At 33.2% G+C, this 21,515-nt stretch overlaps 1 protein-coding gene across 6 annotated transcripts in view; it reads right to left on the bottom strand.

The window, feature by feature from the left end:
* piezo2b (piezo-type mechanosensitive ion channel component 2b) overlaps window positions 1–21,515 on the bottom strand; it is a 251,114-nt gene that overhangs the window by 178,537 nt on the left and 51,062 nt on the right. For all 6 annotated transcript variants that reach the window (XM_021468270.3, XM_021468277.3, XM_021468271.3 and 3 more), the window contains exon 4: window positions 12,345–12,387. In XM_021468270.3, the coding sequence (XP_021323945.2) occupies window positions 12,345–12,387 (43 nt within the window). The remainder of the gene's footprint in view (window positions 1–12,344; window positions 12,388–21,515) is intronic.

The raw sequence follows: 21,515 nt of genomic DNA, 5'->3' as shown, positions 1-21,515 counted from the left end.
ACTTGGAAGTTTTACGAATAAAGCAGCATTTCCATTCAATGGTTGTTTCTCTTTCTTTTTTTTTTATTAGAATATGCAAAAATCATACAAATACAAGAAAACATCAACAAATAACAAATACAAAGCAACAAAACAAAAACAACAACAATATAGTCGGGTACTGGGGCCTGTTTCAGTAAGGAGATTCAAACAACTCAGAGTTTAAACTTGAACTCTGAGTTGATTTACCGAGAGATTAAAAACTCAGAGTTTTCGGTTTCAGAACAGCTGATCTGCGTTGGGTCAATCAACTTCGAGTAGACCAACTCAGAGTTAAGCGCGCACACCGTGACTTTAAAAAGGCATTATCAATGGAGCGCAGACATTACGAGTGACTATGGCAATATCTTATAAAAGAGATCACCATTTCTTTCTCCAGCTGAACTTGATGTTCTCATGCAAAGTTATAGCAAATATGAGTGTATATATTTGAAAAGAAGCAACCATCAGTGAAGAAGAGACAGTTAGCGTGGGAAAACAGCTGCTCAAGTTAATGCCTAATTTCACTTTTTAAGTATTTAAATATTTAAGTATAATAAAATAAGTAATGTAATTTGTGACGTTTATATATATTTTTTTCTAAACTTTCTTTTATACATTTATTAGTTTTAAATGATTTAACAGTGCACTTGTGTGTCTGCCTTTTTTATTGATCAAGTGATAGAGGTTAATATAACATTTAGAAGGTAAGCAGGACTAAAAATAATTTTTAGAAAGAATAATAATCCCATTAATCTAGTTACAGTGCATATCGACGGTGAATTCAATTTAATTATTTATTAAAAAAGCATAAGCCATTCTCGTACAGTTCTTCTGTGTGTGACTAAAATGTAGGCAATAGCTATGTTTCCATCCAAATATATTACATAAATGTATGTGCAAAACTGGAATATTGCATAAAAGATGCGAATAAAATTCCATCCAACTAGTCAAAGAGAAAAAAATCACTTCACTTTCTGATTAAACTGGCACCAAATATCAACAGTAAAAACAGAATTTACTGTGGTAGAAGAAGCTGCGTCAATTAATTCTTTATTTAGCCTAATTAATGTACTTGCGCCTCGAACACAATGAACACGTGGGGGCGTCTGAAGCCATGAGACGCGGAGACTCTTGACAGCACCAGACGTTCGGAGGTAATTAATAATATACAATAATACTGAAACAGTTAAGGCATTTTAGAGTGACTAAAACAATATTTAAGACATGTTACAGTGTGCTCAGCCTGCTGGTTTGTTCATTTACACACATTTTCATAATCATATGATCATGATCTTTTTTTTAATGAACATACTGTAATTTGTTCAGTAAAAGTGTTTCCATCGTAGTTTATGCGCACATTTTCTATCGAATAAAAGTTTATCCTACTCAGGTATGCGCGTTTTTTATGCATATTTTAAAAAGTTATGTGCATCATGACGTTTCTATCAATCGTTTTTATGCACGTATCCAAAATGAGCATTAAAATAGGTGGGTGGAAACGTAAGGCTCAGGCGAGAAATACCGCTTTATCTTTAAAAAAGGGGAGAAGACCGACAGAAACTCTGAGTTTAGAGAATAAAACCTGCTTCTGACCAGGTTAGATTCACAGAGTACGTTACCACAGTAACTGACTCTGAGTTAAAGTTACCTTTCTTTCAGAAACAGGCTTGACTTACCCTGCTTTCTCGAGTTTAACAAACCTGCCATTTTGAAACGGAAAACCCAGAGTTTCTCTCATTTTAGGGTTTTCAGTTAACCTCCTTTCTGAAACAGGCCCCTGGTATGTGCGTGAGTGTGCGCGTGTGAGTGTGTGTATGCATGTAAAGGTAACTTGGTGGACAGGTCAGAGTACATACATAAGGAACAATAACAGTCAATAAATGAAACAAGTGTCACAGATATGAATAAAACATATAGAAAGCATCCAGTCAGAGGTAGGGAGTAACAACAATGCTTATTAATGTATGATAGTAAACATGAGAGTAAAAAGAAAGAAAGGACAACAGTAATAACTGACAATAATAATAATAAATCACAAGTGCTACACCAACTACTACTACAGAAAGTTATTTATATTACAACTACTACTGCTTCTACTACAGCCACAACCACGACTATTACTACTACAATGTCTACTAATACTGATACTACTACAACGACTACCCATACTAATACTACTATAGCGTTTGCTACAACTAATACAACAATGTCTACTGCTACTACTACCACCACAATCACTTCCACATCAACAACATCTACTACTGATATTACTACACCACCAACGACTACTACTACTACAACAACCACACCATTACTACTTCTGCTACTACTATACCAATGACATCTACTACTACATGAACTACTACTTCAATTATCTCCGTAACAATTACTTAATAACAATCGATACTATTACAATGACTACTACTTCAACTACTACTACTACTACTACTACTACAACTACTACCGCTACAACTACAACAACTGCAACCTTAATAATGATAATGGTATAAATACTTGTAATAATCATAATGAAAAGATAACAGGACAAGTCAGAACAGTAATAATATAATGATAACAAACAATAAAAGTAATACCATTTATGACAAAGGTGTCGAGGAGAGGGGAGGATGGGAAATCAGGGAGAGGACAAGTAATAATAATAATAATAATAATAATAATAATAATAATAATAATAATAATAATAACAATAATAACAATAATAATAATAATAATAATAATAATAATAATAATAATAATAATAACAATAATAACAATAATAATAATAATAATAATAATAATAATAAACAATAATAATAGTAGTAAGTAGTAAGTAAAAGGGGAGAGGAAAAGAGAAAATAAACTAATAATAATAAACAAAAATTAATAAAATAAAAATAATTAAAAAAAACATTAAAAAATAAAGAAACAGAAAAGGAAGGGGAGGAGTAGAATGGCTGTTTCTCAATATGCGTTTTTCAGCAGTCTTGTGTTCTCGTGTAACGTCATCAGCTGCCAAAGTTCAGTTCCAATACTCAAGACCGTAAGAACAGAGGACGCGTGAAACTTCCCGGATGTGATCTTGATATGGAGGACACACCGTTGCTGTCTTGAGGATCGATCTCGCTCTAGAAATCCCATAAGTCATTGCGACTGGGGGTGGAAAGTGCAGCATTTTATTTCGATTTATTACTAAAGTTCAGAGATTTAACTAATTTACCTCAGGAGTTTCCCTAAATGAAATGGACGGTGAATATAAACATTACCATGGACATCTTAATAAAGGAATAAACACATTGAGGGTGCTTGTTTGCAGAAATTCGTATTAAGTGAAGTTTATTTATTAACAAATTTCAAGAGGATCACGTGCTTATGATTGTTCACAGCTGTTCCAACTTTAGCTAATGACTGATTATCCAATCAGACGATCCTTAACTCACTATAAATAACCAGACTATTCTCATCTTCGTCTTGAAGAAACCCCCCCACCCAACCCTACTTTCCTCCCTTTCAAGCGGACGTCACGATGGCCACCAATTAGTGCTGTTGCCTCACAGCAAGAATGCCCCTGGTTTAATTCCTTTCCAAACCAGACGGCATTTCTGTGCGGAGTTTGCTCGTTCTCCCCATGGTCGCGTGGGTTTTCCCCGGGTCCTCCGGTTTCCTCCCACAGTTCAAAATCAAGCACTCTAAACCAGTGGTTCTCAAACTGTGGTACATGTACCACTAGTTGTACGCAGGGTTCCTTCTAGTGGTACGCGGAGGAATTAAATATGTCATGTACATGCTACACACATTTCAAAATTGACCAAAAATGATGTATATAATATGCCATATATGACATATAGCCTATATTTCTGAGGTAATCTGCCATATTTTTTTTACTGTGCAGAGCTGTAGCTGCTTTACTGGGCCTACTACACTAGTGTATTTCAATACTGCTCGTTTTGGTGGTACTTGGAGAGACAACATTTTTCTGAGATGGTACTTGATGAAAAAAGTTTGAGAACCACTGCTCTAAACAATTAATCCAAATACCTTAGCTAAACTCTGAGTACACCTTTCAGCATCCATATCTGACACTTAGCTACAACAAGCAAGAGGGGGAGTCATCGAGATCTACCTGAGCTCAAACTCCCCTCTCGCCTTGCAACGGGAGGGAGCCCAGGGCTCGAGGATCTTATAAGCTCAGGGGACAGCACGCCAAACTAGCTTTATCAATCATAAGCTAAGTGTGAACTCTTGAAAATCTGTTTTATTTGTATTGTGCAACTCATATTTATAATGTTTTTAAGCATAGTATATATTTTGAAATGGGGAAAAACAATAAATCGTTATATGAATGCTGTAATGTTTAAATAATTTTCGATTCAAAACCCGTGAAGGTCGTGTGACCATCAGGAAGAACGCAGCATCTCATTCCTCAGAGGACGCGTTCTCTGTTCTTGTGGTCTTCCGAGTTCGTTCATCCGAGGACAGCTAGCTAGACCACTCTCCATGAGAACGCAAGTCCGGAATTGAGAAACAGCCAGAGAGTCAAAGAGAACCAAATTCTCACTTTCTGATAAACTGGCGGCAAATATCAAACAGAAAAAATTTTTTGCTTTGTGCGGCAGGAGAAGCCACTGTGGCCTTTTTCTTTTCTAATGAATGAGTTGCGCCTAAGAAGATGAAGACGAAATGCAATGAACGCAACGCGGTGGCTTTTGGAGGTGTGAGATGCACTTTGGGAGCGCAGACAGATGCTTGAGACAGTTCTGGAGGTCATAATAATAGAATAATAATAATACTGAACCACTGTGAAGACGGACTTTGACTGAGGCATTTTTGAAATGAGCAAAACAACACTTTAGGGGCCTCATGTATCAACGCTGCGTACGCACAAAAACTTTGCGTATGCCAGGTTTCCCGCTCAGAATGGCTCACGTTTGGATTTACTAATGATGAACTGAACGAGGGAATGTGCGCAGCTCCACGCCAGCTTTAGGGCTGGCGTACGCACATTTTTTTGTGCATGCCTGTTTTATTTGCATTGGCGACTCCTAGAGGCAGTTGTGTTAAATTGCACTCTACAAAGTGTCTGAGCCGTGTAATGGCAGCTGTATGAGACGGGTTCATCTAGCAGGTATATAAGGTTTCCATACCATACAGTTGACCAGCCAAACATTAAAGCGCAATTTGCAGCCGTCGCCTGTTTTCCCAATGTAATGGGAGCCATCTACTGCACGCACATTGCTATAAGGCACCATCAGAAGATGAATTTGCATATGTGAATCAGAAACATTTCCATTAAATAAATGTGCAAATAAAATATGATGCACAAACTTATTAATGACTCCTACTTGTCTTCCTCGTGCTTAATAGTAGGCAAAATCTGATATGTAGCGGGGGGAAAAAAGAAGAATGAATTCAGCAGATGCTGGATTCGAACAGACTTCATGCTCGAACATGTCAAAATATGATGTCATGCGATTTACTAGCTGCGCCACTCAGACTGTTTAGAGTGTTATATCATTTTGTACCTGTAAATCTCACTATTTCTTTTCTAATTCACTCAGTGCGATGTTCAGACTCAACTGTGTTGACCGCATCAGCTAAACTCCCCCACTCTATTTTTTTCTTTTGTTGTTAATTCCGGAGGACAAACTTGCAAATAACACAGTTTTTCTCCGGTCTACCTCCGAAAGCAGAACCTCCAATTCACATTCTGTTCAAAGTTTCTCTTTTTGCTTGCTTTTGCCATTGCTTTTTCATTTGGTTTTGCAAAAGTAGAGTCATTAGCATATTCATACAGGGGAGGAGGCAGGGAGGGGTTTTGCGCTCATGCGTGTTGTGCTTAGTTTCACGTTTATTCGGACGTACAAAGAATATGCGTGGGATTCGACACAAAGCTGTAAATTTAAAGCACATTTACAGCTTTGTGTGTACGCATTGTTTTATTTCCATGCAAGTCTTCGTACATGAGGCCCCAGATGTTTTACATTGCTCCCTCTGCTGGTTATTATTCATTCCCAAAATGGTGCCAACATTTTAAAAAAGCAAGAATTCCTTGCTGCAGCCTGTAGTGTAGGGATGCTATGCATGCACTATGTCAGTGCACACAAGATGTCCATTATGTTGTAGACATTGTAAAGTGCAGGTTTAGGTTCCATTTTGAAACTCTTCCCTCTCAGGCCCCGTTTACACTAGTGCGTTTTAGTTTTAAAACGGCGTTGTAGAATGAAAACGATCCGCGTCCACACTCGCGTTTTACCCAGCGTTTCTGAACAGCTCTCCGTCCACACCAAAACGCTGAAAACGCACATCACGTGACCACACACACACTCTCGGGCAAGCGCTCCAGCATTTCTACCCAGATGAGAGCTCTGCTTGTCGGACTGCTCATCACGCATCTCCCGCTGGATCTAATCTCACTATATTTGCTGAACGTGATATTTCATTCATTTTGTTGTCTTTATCTAACGACATATTCCCTGACTTTGGTCATTGGAATCTATTAAGTTACTTGTTCACGGGTAACATGTTTTGGTTAAGCGCAAAGATAAGTTAATGATTAATCCAGGTACTAATCCAGGACTGATCGCTTGCCTTTATTTCCTACAATGTATAAACTTATTGTATGTTATACTTTTATAATTATCGATTATTAAAACTGATATTCAGCAAAAGAGAGGGTGCGTTTCGTATTTTCACTAAAATTGAAAGGAGGCAGTTGTTATTGGCTCCGTTTTGTTATAAATATCCACACAGTGAAGATGACGCCCATATATGCAGCACGACGCCTCAACATTTCTGCTGTCTGTTAAGTTGCTAATATTAAAAAGTAAATAGGCAGTTCCTTAAATCATGTTTACATTTTATTGTTGAGAAAGTGAAACAACGTAGCCAAGGTGATGTGAATGAAGTTATAAAGTACACTGTTCCCTTTGAAGATTTACCCGTGTCCTCGGTATGTTTCCCATATCAAACTGAGAAGGGGGAGACTGCAGCCTTGATCAAACTTGCGAAGTCTTAACTTACAAGAAGAGGATGCGAGACTGAACTGTGTGTGGGCTACTTAATATTAAGGAAAAGCCCCAATCAGATAGGCGAACGTCGGCAGCCCCGCCTCCGTTTTCAGATGTCTCCGTCTTTCCCCATCCACACTGAGACGGAGCAGCAGCGTTTCAGGATGAAAACGGCCTCTCCAGCGTTTTCGAAACGCTCCGTTTTCGGCGCTCGAGAACTCCGGCGTAGTGTGGACGGATGGCGTAACCGTAGCAAAACTTATGCGTTTTCAAACTAAAACGCACTAGTGTAAACGGGGCCTTAGTCACATACCTGTCTGATGGCTCATTATGCAGGTCTTTGTCTTCTCAGGTGTGACTAAATGCATAGTAATAATAATTCACGCCTTCTCGCATAAACCAGTTTCACTCAAAAAGTGACTTAGACTTTTTAATTCATTATATTGTTTTCTGTGAGCAAGTTAACAAGATGATCCTCACATCATTTTGAAACAAAAACACTAGGCTACAAGATCCAGTTATCAAAAGTCTTGTGCACAAATGTTCTCTGTGTGTTTCATGGCCTTGTTTCAATGACTTTAGTTTTTTAGTTTTTCACTAACCACACATAAATGTTTCTTTCTCAAAAACACAAACATATACAAACATTCTGCTTAAGTATTATTGTAGCTCGACTTGTGCTGTTTACAGTGTTATCACACTTTGGCCATTTATATGTTTTTAAGATACTGAAAACGACACAAATATCAGTGCATGTCCAAATCTCTCCAGAGCCCCAAAACACCCTTAGACCCCAGAGGGTTAATGTTATTGTTGGGTTTAGATTTGGGGTAGGTGTAAACGTTAATAACACACAATTTTGTAAATTACTAATGCGTAATTTAGCCCTTTCACGGGTACAATCACACCAGTGTGATCAGCTTTGGCTGGTTGCGTACGATCACACCGGTACAATCACACAGGTGTTATCAGCCATGGCTGGTTCCAGAAGAGTACAATCACACCTGTGTGATTAGAATGTTCAGAGCACACATCATCATCAACTGCTAAAATTCAAATCTGACGCGCGCTGAGGCACAAAAAGAGGTGCGCAGCCCTTGTCATGAATCACAATTTATCCATTCTTTCAAACAAATGACATTCATTTTAGGTTTCAGACATTCAATTACACATAACTACATGCAAAACATTCCATTTAAGGTTTGTAAAATACAAACGAATGTGTATATTAACGGCAATAATAATTATTTTTCTACATCACTGTATGATGTATGATCATTTCTATTCCTCTCCCAGATAAACAGTTCCTTACCTTCATGTATTTTAGAAGAAAATTATGAATACACATGTATTTGGGATTGTCGAAAATGTAGGCTGCACCCTTAAAATGGTTTGTGAAAACAAAAATTACAAGACGAAGTAGAGTTGAAGTCAGAATTATTAGCCCCCTTTTACATTTTTCCCAATTTCTGTTTAACGGAAAGATTTTTTTTAACACATTTCTAAACATAATAGTTTTAATAACTCATTTCTAATAACTGATTTATTTTATCTTTGCCATGATGACAGTAAATAATATTTGACTAGATATTTTTTAAGATACTAGTATTCATCTTAAAGGGATATTTAAAGTCTTAACTGGGTTAATTATGCAAGTTAGAGTAATTAAGCAAATAATTGTATAAAGATGATATGTTCTGAAGACTATCAGAAAAATAATTGCTTAAGGGGGCTAATAATATTGACCTTAAAACGATTTAAAAAAAATTAAAAACTGCTTTTATTCTAGCCAAAATAAAACAAACAAGACAGTGAACTGCAGTGAACTGATGACCTTCAAGGCCAATCACATTTCAAAACAGTAGTGTTTTAAGAATGCGCTCAACAATTGCTAACTAGTGCCATTACCCCTAACTTAGCTGAAAATGAGGTCTGATATCTCTTTGTATTTTCACTATTCATTTAGAAAGGACCTTTAGGTCACCCGGAAGACGGGTGAAATGATAAATTTGTGTCACTTTCTCTTTGCTGATAAGATATACAGACAGGTACACAACATTTCTGTGTGACTCCATGCAATACTTCCAGGTTTCTTCCCACCGCAGCCTCGATTTCGCTTTTTATATTTTTTTCAGCTAAAAGGGACATTTGAAGTCTTAGCAAGGTTAATTAAGGAAGTTTGGGTAATTAGGCAAATCATTGTATAATGGTGGTTTGTTCTGACAATCGGGGAAAAAAAAATTGCTTAAGGGGGCTAATGATATTGACCTTAAAACCATTTTTAAAAAATTACAGCTGAAATAAAACAAACAAGACTTTCTCCAGAAGAAAAAATATTATAGGAAATACTGTGAAAATTGCTTTATGAACATAATTTGGGAAAAAATAAATAAATAAAAATAAATAAATCACAAAAGGGCTAATCAACTGTAGTCCGGGGTACATATTAGTCAGTTCTCAAAAATGTAGCCCAGGGCACATATTTCCAATATTTCCATTTTTTAAAGTCTCTGTGCGGAGCAGGAGGAAATCAGAAATGCCTTCACTCAACTAACAGCTCAATTATGAGAATAAACAGTTTACTGTGAGCTTCCTGCCACTGATGGAGGCGTCCGACCAGCTCTGCTTGGAAAGAGGTGCAGGTGGAGATTCCCGTACTCAGGAAACCGCACTTAATCGGATGAGGGGGCGAGAGCGTGGTGAGCGGCTGAGGAATCGCTGTCCAGAGCGCCGCTTTAATCTGCTTTGGGGTCGTCATGGGATCAGGGTGAAGTTTGGAGCCTCTGCAGGATGGCAGACTGCTGGCCACACCGTAAGTGGACAGTAATGTTATCTGTCTCTGTTTGCTTGAGTACTTAAAACCCAAAACACAGCCCTTGTTACACGCTTTCAGAGCTGATATTCAGTGTGTTGGGAATAAATGCAAATAAACTGTTTCCTCTCTGTGTACTTCACTGAATTTTTGTAACTCAATATAGGGTCAAATATGGACAAAACCTTTTATTGAGTTAAAAAAGGCAAACAATAAAGACAGATAGATAGAACGATAGAATGATTTATAGCATGATAGATAGAGCAATAGAATAATAGATAAAACAATAGATATAACAATAGATAGGATGATAAAACAAGATAGGACAAGATAGAATGATAGATAGAATAATAGAACAATAAAAGGATAGATAGAATAAAAGAGTGATAGAACAATAGAACAAACAATATATAGAATAATAGAAAAATGATAGAAGGATGGAAGGATAGACAGAACGATAGATAGAATGATAGAAACAGATAGAACGATTGATAGATAGATAGAATAATTGACAGAATGATAGATATGATGGATGGATGGATGGATGGATGGATGGATGGATGGATGGATGGATGGATGGATGGATGGATGGATGGATGGATGGATGGATGGATGGATGGATGGATGGATGGATGGATGGATGGATGGATGGATAGATGGATGGATAGATGGATGGATAGATAGAACGATAAATAGTACGATAGAACGATAGATAAAACAATAGATAGAACGATTGAACAATAGATTGATAGAATAAAAGATAGAAGGACAGATAGAATAATAAATGGAATGAGAGAATTATAAAATGGTAGATAGACAAACAGTAGTAAATAGAACAAAAGACAGAATGATAGAATAAAAGATTGAATGACAAAATAATATAATGATAAAATGATAGATAGAATGATAGGTAGACAGATGGATAGAACAATAGACTGAGCGATAAAACGATATATAGAGCAATAGACAGAACAATAGAACAATTGATAGAATGATGGATGGATGGATGGATGGATGGATGGATGGATGGATGGATGGATGGATGGATGGATGGATGGATGAATCAAACAAACAATAGATAGAACGGTAAATGGTATGATAGAATAATAGATAGAACAATAAATAAAAGGATGGATAGAACGAATGAACAATAGAAGGATAGATTGAACGATAGAATAAATAAAACAGAATGATAAAATAATAGATAGAACAATACATAGAAAGATAGATAGAATGAGAGAAAGAAAGATACAACAGTAGATAAAATGATAGATAGAGCAAACGAACAATAGAACAAAAAATTCCAACGAACGAACGATAGATTATATTTTATAATTATAATTTTTATAAATAATAAATATTAATTTATTATACAGTATTTCAATAATTAAAATAAAAGGAAGAACAGGACGACGCAGTAGGTAGTGCTGTCGCCTCACAGCAAGAATGTCGCTGGTTCGAACCTCAGCTCGGCTCAGCTCAGTTGGCGTTTCTGTGTGGAGTTTGCATGTTCTCCCTGCATTCGCGTGGGTTTCCTCCGGGTGCTCCGGTTTTCCCCACAGTCCAAAGACATGCGGTACAGGTGAATTGGGTAGGCTAAATTATCCGTAGTGTATGAGTGTGTGGATGTTTCCCAGAGATGGGTTGCGGCTGAAGGGCATCCGCAGCGTAAAAACTTGCTGGAAAAGTTGGCGGTTCATTCCGCTGTGGCGACCCCAGATAATTAAAGGGACTAAGCCGACAAGAAAATGAATGAATGGACAAGGAAGAACAACGATTTGAAACTGAGCCTGGATTACCTGTTCAGATTATTAAAAATGTATGTATGCATGCATGTATGTGTGTGTGTGTGTATGTATGTATATATATATATATATATATATATATATATATATATATATATATATATATATATATATATATATATATATATATATATATATACACACACACACACACACACACACACATAAATAAACAATATTTATTTATTATTAAGGGTGATTTTTTCATTTAGTATTAAAATACATTCTACATTTTATAAACATTCAGTGGATGAACCATGAAGTAAACTTTATTGCATACTGTGAAAAATAAAAAAATATACATATTATGGTTGGGGTATATACAGTAAATGTTGTAATAGAAATAAAATAAATTGGTGAAATATTATTTCTTTCCCAATAAAGCCAATAATATAAAACCCAACGTTCTAACAGCAACAGCACTTTCTTCTTTTCTCCTTCAAAGCTTTCAATTAAACCGAATCAATAATCCGGGATGTTTTTGCAGCTCCCGTCGTAGGTTTAGTGTCCCGCCATAAAGACGTTGTTGTAAAAAACAGGCCAAAAGATTTCAAGCAGTAAAAACATTTCTAATTAAACCCCTTTTTCCCATTCCCATTCACAACGTGAGAGTTTGATAAACAGGCTCGAAATGAAACGTTCATAAAAATGTTTCTCATGCGGGTTTATAGGAGTGTGATTAAAGCAAGCTCTTGGACTCACCTCTCAAAACCAATCTGTCGTATTGACTTCTCCCACACCGAACCTGGTAAATAGAAAAGATAAAGCTTTACTACCCGCTGCAGAGAGCTTTCCAGTACACTGACTTTAAAAGCAGAGGGTGATTCTGTGATAAAACAATGACATGATCGTCTTTGTCAAAGCACAGGGTCAATACAGGTCATTTCAGAGTGATGATTAATACGAGGAGGTGACATATAATCTTTAAAAAGAGCTGGACGTGCTATTTAAAGACAGACGCTCCATCTTCATTTCACATTTACACATTCGTTTTACTGAGCTGAGATATATATATATATATATATATATATATATATATATATATATATATATATATATATATATATATATATATATATATAGTTAAAATTAGAATTATTAGCCCCTATTTAAAATTTTTCTTTTATAAATGTTTCCCAAATGCTGTTTAACAGAGCACGGAAATTTTCACAGTATGTCGGATAATCTTTTTTCTTCTGGAGAAAGTCTTATTTGTTTTATTTTGGTTAGAATAGAAGCAGTTTTTAAGTTTTTAAACACCATTTTAGGGACAAAATTATTAGCCCCTTTAAGTTATATGTATTTTCGATAGTCTACAGAACAAACCATCGATATACATTGGGGCAACTTCATTTTTTTATGTTCAATCCACATTAATTTGTTAAAAGTGTTAAGTTAACTAAATCGATTTTTCTTGGGTCAACATGAACAAATTATGTAGAACCCTGCATTTTTTACAGTGCGGTAAAACCCAATAAAAGAAGAGAACTCAAACCAACTGAGTACTGTAAAACCCAATAAGTTAAGGCAACTCAAACCGTTTAAGGAAACCGATTGCTAAAATCCATTTGAGTTAAAAAACTAATCTATATAAGCAGTGTGAGGTATTTAATGAACTCATTACTTTCAATACTGAGTTTAAAACTCTTTTCAAATGAGTAGAATCAACTTTCAGTCAATTTTGGTTTAACTAAACTCATTTTATTTGATAAAATTGACTGTTGGCTTTTACAGTATATACAGTTGAAGTCAGAATTATTAGCCCCCTGATTTATTAGCACCTCTGTTTATTTTTTTTCCCAAGTGTCTGTTAAATGGAGGGAAGATTGTTTCAGCACATTTTTAAGCATAATAGTTATATTATGGCGGTTCATTCTGCTGTGGCGACCCCGGATTAATAAAGGGACTAAGCCGACAAGAAAATGAATGAATGAATGAATGAATGAATGACAAAACCTTCTTTCCATTAAACCAGGGTTTCTGCAGGTTTCACCAAGTTAAATTTAAGACTTTAAGACATTCAAGACCATTATGAATGAAATTTTAGATTTATACAGGGCTAAATGCTAAGGATTGTTTTTCGATTATCCCAGTTAGAAAATATTTGCACTTGACCTATCAAAAGATGATTATAATTTCATTTAATAATACAATAATAATTTTGTTTGAATTTTTTTTTTCAATTTTCAAATATATCCATTCACAAACCCTATAACCCTTATCAAGAATAGACAAAGCTGTCATATTTTTCGGTCTACAATAATAACAATAATTTAGTAATAAAAATATAGATCAGGTCAGTATCTTCAGCAGTAAATAAATGGAGAACGTTTAAAGCAAATGTTACTAGGAAAGTAATTAAATGTTATTTTTAAATAAAAAGTTAAAAATTTTATTGAGATTGGGATTGTTGGTGATTGTATGAGTGTTAATACAGCTTAAAGTGACATTTAAAGGCTTAACTAGATTAATAAGGTGAACTAGGCAGGTTAGGGTAATTAGGTAAGTTATTTTATAACGATGGTTTGTTCTGTAGACTATCAAAAAAAAAATTAGCTTAAAGGGGCTAATAATTTTGTCCCAAAATTGTTTTTTTTTTTTTATTAAAACTGCTTTTATTCTAGCCGAAATTAAACAAATAAGACTTTTTCCAGAAGAAAAAAAATATTATCAGACATACTGTGAAAATTTCTTTTGCTCTGTTCAAATCAAAAGGGGGCTAATAATTTTGACTTCAAGTGTGTGTATGTATATATGTATATTCACATACATACACACACACACACACACACACACACACACACACACACATATATATATATATATATATATATATATATATATATATATATATATATACACATACACACACACAAACAAAACAGTTCTCTGGTTCTCGAATCTGATTGGCTGATAGCCGTGATATATTTAAGCGATATCAGCACCCGTACAGCCTCTTTGCCCTTTGTGTATTACTCCGCCCACATACAGCCAGCAAAAAGCAGACACTACAGATCTAAAGTTTAAAAGAAGCTTGCTCAGCGGTTTAACTGTCAGCTTATGATTTGAATCCAACACGAAAGAAAGTAGTTCCTCATTCAAAAGGGTTTTTGAGACTCTCCATGTTTAATTTAGTTTTTATATACCCAATTATGCTGTCAAACTGTTGTATAAACGCAACATCACACTAGTAGCAGTGTGTTATGGCTGTATATCGGCACTGGTGGGGGCACTAAGGCACAAACACATGTCTCCCACCAGTGCCATTATACAGCCATATCGCAACTGCTACTCGTGTGATACTGCTCATATACATACAACTGAAGTCAAAATTATTAGCCCTCCTGCCATTTTATTGAAATATTTCCCAAATGATGTTCAACACATTCAGGAATTTTCAAAGCATTTCCTCTAATATATTTTCTTCTGGAGAAAGTCTTTGTTTTATTTCAGATAGAATAAAAAGTTATTTTTTTCAAAAACCCTTTTAAGGTCAAAATTATCAGGCCCCTTAACCAATATTTTTTAGATTGTCTACAGAACAAACCACTGATAAACACTCTCAAAAATAAAGGTTCAGGAGCTGTCACTGAGGCAGTACCTTTTCAAAAGAAACATATTTGTACCACAAAGAGTCCACAGTGGTACCTCAAAGGTGCATATTAGTGCCCAAATGTTCCTAAAAAGTGATGTACCATTATGGACCCTTCAGGGACAAATATGTACCTGTTGGAAAAGGTACTGCCCCAGTAACAGCTCCTGTACCTTTATTTCTGAGAGTGTACAATGACTTTCTTAAGTATTCAAACTTTAACCTAATTAACCTAGTTAAGCCTTTACATGTCACTTTAAGCAGAACACCTATTATCTTAAAAATGATCTAGTAAAATAGTATGTGCTGTCATCATGGCAAAGATAAAAAGAAAATAATAATCAGTTATTAGAGATGAGTTATTTAAACTATTATGTTTAGAAATGTGTTGACAAAACCTTGGGATGAGGCAGTGGCGCAGTAGGTAGTGCTGTCGCCTCACAGCAAGAAGGTCGCTGGGTTGCTGGTTCGAACCTCAGCTCAGTTGGCGTTTATGTGTGGAGTTTGCATGTTCTCCCTACCTTCGTGTGGGTTTCCTCCGGGTGCTCTGGTTTCCTCCACAGTCCAAAGATATGTGGTACAGGTGAATTGAGTCGGCTAAATTGTCCGTAGTGTACGAGTGGGTTTGTGAATGTGTATGTGGATGTTTCCCAGAGATGGGTTGCTGCTGGAAGGGCATCTGCTGCGTAAAAACTTGCTGGATAAGTTGGCGGTTCATTCTGCTGTGGCGACCCCGGATTAATAAAGGGACTAAGCCGACAAGACAATGAATGAATGAATGACAAAACCTTCTTTCCATTAAACCAGGGTTTCTGCAGGTTCACCAAGTTAAATTTAAGACTTTAAGACATTCAAGACCATTATGAATGAAATTTTAGATTTATACAGGGCTAAATGCTAAGGATTGTTTTTCGATTATCCCAGTTAGAAAATATTTGCACTTGACCTATCAAAAAATGATTATAATTTTATTTAATAATACAATAATAATTTTGTTTGAATTTTTTTTTTCCAATTTTCAAATATATCCATTCACAAACCCTATAACCCTTATCAAGAATAGACAAAGCTGTCATATTTTTCGGTCTACAATAATAACAATAATTTAGTAATAAAAATATAGATCAGGTCAGTATCTTTAGCAGTAAATAAATGGAGAACGTTTAAAGCAAATGTTACTGTAAGGAAAGTAATTAAATGTTATTTTTAAATAAAAAGTTAAAAGTTTTATCGAGATTGGGATTGTTGGTGATTGTATGAGTGCTAATGGCCAGATTGGGTAGCTTTACAAGATCAAAAATAAAATAAGACCAGTTAAAAAAAAGGTTTAAGACCCACAACACAATATTTCAGTAGAATTAAGACTTTTCAAGGCCTAAAATTTACATTTTGAGACCCTGTGAAAAAAATACGCAGGAGGGCTAATAATTCTGACTTCAACTGTATATATAAAACCATAGCATAAATTGTACATAAACAAGGGCATAAAAAACATTAACATTTTAATAGAGGCATTAAAAAGCAAGGCAAGCTTATTTATACAGCTCATTTCATACACAGTGGTAACTCAAAGTGCTTTACATAAACAAGAATAAATGAAGCAAAGAATCAAAATGATTATTAAAAATGATAGTATTATATTCATTCATGCATTTTCCTTTTGCTTAGTCCTTTATTCATCAGTGTTCACCACAGTGGAATAAATCGACAACTTACAGATCTGGCATGACAAGCATATGTTTTACACATCGGATGCCCATCCAGCTGCAACCTAGTACACCCATACACATTCATTCACACACATACACACTACGACCAATTTAGCTTAACCAGTTCAACTATAGTGCATGTGTTTGGACTGTGGGAGAAACCGGAGCACCCAGAGAAAACCCACGCCAACACGGGGAAAATATTTATAAAGTTGGAAATATTGTATGCATGTATATATTAAGATTATATATACTCCTTCCCAGACTTACCTAGATGCAAACTCCATTGTCTTAGAAGGATACCTATGACATCATATTTAAATGATCATGATTTATTTATTTATTCACTTATTTATTTACTCAATCATTCATAGTTTAGATATAGTTAACTTGATATAATTAAAAGTTTTTAACAGTGCATTTTGGTGTTTTGCATTTTACATTTAACAATAAAGTGGTTTAGACAATTTTCAGTCCATGTCCTAAAGCCGGCTCACACTGTGAGATTTTTTAAAATCCAGAACGATTTTAGCATGTCGGACTGCACGAACATGGCTCCCATGTCACACTGTAAGATCTCAGCTGTCATAAAGTCAGATTGAACGACAGTGAAGATGCACCAAACACGGAAGAAAACTCTCCTGGAGTTTTGCACAGAGCGTGTCTCAATAACAATACCAGAAAAAAAAACGTTTTGACATTTTCCTGCGGTTGTTTGAATTGTCGCATGAATTGAGTCATCAAATTCAGAGCTCCCATTGGTTCTTGGACTGATGCTCAACGCTGCTGTTGTCTCTGAAATTTTCTGACACTGCAGAACTTCATCTGAGGAAAATCTGATTGCAACGGGCACTAAGCGGCTGTCAGTAAACATGTCAAACCAACGATCAACGACCACAAATTTTAGCCTGGGGTTTTTAGGAATCTTTTAGGATTTCCCAAATTTGTCACAAAATCACGGCTGAAATCTCACATTTTGAGCAGAGCTTTACTCAAAACACCTTGTAACTTATGGAGGGTGAAACCTGCAAAAACAATAAATAAAAAATAAAATAAAAAAATAAAATAAATAAATAAATACGCAAACAGATAAACAAATGAGTAATTAAATCCAAAGTTTCCTGCATAAGTAAAACAATAGATATATAAATGAATAAATATGCAAATAATTAAATGAAAATTCACAAATTCCTGTATAAATAAATATATAAATAACTAATATTGTGAGCAGACGAATAATTCAATAATTGAATTATTTATTCATCTATTTGCATAATTATTTGTTGTTTTAGTTATGCAGGAATTTAAAAAAATGTACAAATTTATTTATATATTTGCATATTTGCATATTTATTAATTAATTAATTAATTTATTTATTTATTTATTTATTAACACATATGTATCTTTTTGCATTTATATTTATTTATTTATTGTTTTATTTATGCGGGGATTTTTGAATTTATTTGCTTGTTTATCTATTTATTGTTTTATTTATGCAGAATTTGTTTTATTTATTTAATTATTCTTCTATTTGCATATTTATTTATTTATTGTTTTATTTATGCAGGGATTTTTTTTTATTTATTCAATTTTATCTATTTGCATATTTTTTATTTATGTTTTATTAAAGCAGGATTTTAAAAATTTATTTATTTATTTATATTTATTTATTGTTTAATTTACTCACAATTTTTAAAATGTATTTACTCATTTAATTATCTATTTGTTTATTTATTGTTTTTGCAGGTTGTGTCCTCTATAGTAACTAGGGTAAAATCACTGTAAAGCACAGACTATTACTTTACCAGCGGACACCCAGAGGGACACAAGCTCAGCTTCACGTATGTCTGTATTATTCACAGTAATCAGAAATCAATACGTCAGACTGTGTTCTTAGTAAATTAGGAGAGTAATTAGGTATTGAATGTCCTTTGAGGCTGAAGTACTTCTACAGACAGACTTACAGCTGTGATTGAGAGAAATATTACACTAACAGACAATACTAAAATCTAAAATATAAATGTATTTGTTAAATTACATAAATAAATAAATAAATAAATAAATAAATAAATAAATAAATAAATAAATAGTTTTTTAAAATAATTAAATAAATAAATAAATAAATAGTTTTTTAAAATAATTAAATAAATAAATAAATAAAAATAAATGTTTTTAAAAGTAAATAAATAAATAAATGAATAAATACATGAATAAATAAAATACATAAAATGGATTTTTTAAATAAATACCACTTTTTAATAATGAATGAATGAATGAATTAATTAAATAATTACATTTTAAAAATAAATAATACATTTAATTTTAAAGCTCATTGAAATAAAGTACTGCACTAAAATAAATAAATAAATATAAATATTTGTTTTAATATAGTTAAATAAATGTAATAAACAAATATATATATTTTTTTTAAGAAATAAATGTAATAAATAAATGTAATAAAAAAATAAAATGTTTTTATAAACAAATAATACATTTTAAAAATAAATGCATGAATGAATAGCATAAACACATTTTAAAATATACAATACCTTTAAAATAAATTAATGAATGAAACATCAATCTGATGTTGCCAGTGAACACACTGGGGACATGAATGTGCAAATGCAAATATCATGAATTTTCAAAAGAAAACAAACCACTCTCTTCATGTCGGCAAAATAAATGGATGTCATTTTATTCCATTAAGAGGAAAAAAAAACTGAATGTCACTCTCACGATTCAACACCATTGAAAATGTATTTATCATTCCCAGCATTATGACTAATACAGTATGCAATTATTATTGGTATTCTATATAATATATTTATTAAATATCTTCAGATGGACAAAAATAAAATCTAAAATGTGGGATGCAAACTTAGAATTCCAAATAGGTCTAAATGTGAAATATCAGCTTCGGTGGCACAGGGCTCAGTGGTTAGTGCTGTCACCTCACAGCAAGAAGGTCACTAGTTCGAGTCCCGGCTGGGCCAGTTGGCATTTCTGTGTGGAGTTTGCATGTTCTCCCTTGGTTGCTGTGGGTTTCCTCCAGGTACTTTTACATTTACTTGAGTGAGAATAATATCGACTCTAGCTTTCTGTCGTACACAACGCCTACCAAAAGGGTACCATTTTACCAAAACTGTACCAATAGTAAGAACTGGTGGTTAAATTTAAGTGTTACACAAAAAATAAAATAAAATTAAATTAAATTAAAAATTTAAATTAAAACAACTAAAATATTTAATGAAACATATTATATAATACTTGTTAATAGTGAGAATTGCTACTTAAACTAGTTACAAATAAAAATAATAGTCAATTTTATTATTAAATTAAAAATATATATAATAATAATACTATTTAATATTGAGAATTGCTACTTAAAGTTAAATAAAAACTAAAACAAGATAAAATAAACAGCACATAAATAAAATACAATAACATAAATAAGTAATTTGATTGAATGTAAATAAAATCAATTAAACTAAACTACAATAAAATAAAATAAAAATAAAATAATGTAGATAAGTGAATACATAAAACAAAATATAAATAATAACAACTAAATAAATACAATTCAATAAAAATAACAAGAATAATAAAATAAAATAAAATAAAATAAAATTAAATAAAATTAAATAAAATTAAATTAAATTAAAATATAATATAATATAATATAAAATATTATATAATTATATAATAAATGTTAATAATGAGAATTGCTACTTAAACTAGTTACAAATAGAAATAATAGTCAATTTAATTACATTTTTTTAAATTATAATAATAATACTAGTTAATATTGAGAATTGCTACTTAAAGTTAAATAAAACTAAAATAAAATAAAATAAAATTATCAGTACATAAATATAATACAATAAATTAAAGTAATTTGATTGAATGTAATAAAATTTAATTAAACTAAACTACAAAAAAATAAAATAAAATAAATATAAAATAATGTAGATAAGTGAATACATAAAACAAAATATAAATAAATAATAAGTAAATAAATACAATAAATACAATAAAATAACAAGAAAAATAAAATAAAATAAAATCAAATCAAATCAAATAAAATAAAATAAAATAAAATAAAATAAAATAAAATAAAATAAAATAAAATAAAATAAAATAAAATAAAATAAAATAAAATAAAATAAAATAAAATAAAATAAAATAAAACAAAATAAAACAAAATAAAATAAAGGTGCATTTGGCAGTGGAGACACACGTCTGATAAAGGTGACCTGTATCGAACCGTACTAAACGTTACCATTCAATTGAAAAGAAGCATTAAAGTCTGAAAGTCCCAGCAGGACAGAACTAAGAAGAAAGAGTCAGAATAAAACAAAAGCTCTAATCATCAGCTCTTGAAAAGGGGTTATAAAAGAAAGGTGAAGCTTTTTGTCTTTCTGAATGGAAAGATTAGAAACAGTAAAGAGTCTCTGGTCTCATTTCCGTCTGGACGGGATGTGAGTAATGTCTTCATTGTTCAGACCAGAACAAGTGCAGGACAAAGACAAATCTAAGTGGCACGTTTCCCAGAAGTCCCGCACACTTATTTA

Source organism: Danio rerio, chromosome 2 (assembly GCF_049306965.1).
Source record: "Danio rerio strain Tuebingen ecotype United States chromosome 2, GRCz12tu, whole genome shotgun sequence".
Lineage (NCBI taxonomy): Eukaryota > Metazoa > Chordata > Actinopteri > Cypriniformes > Danionidae > Danio > Danio rerio.
The sequence above is the reverse complement of the archived record's forward strand: the minus strand, read 5'-3'. Positions and strand labels throughout refer to the sequence as shown.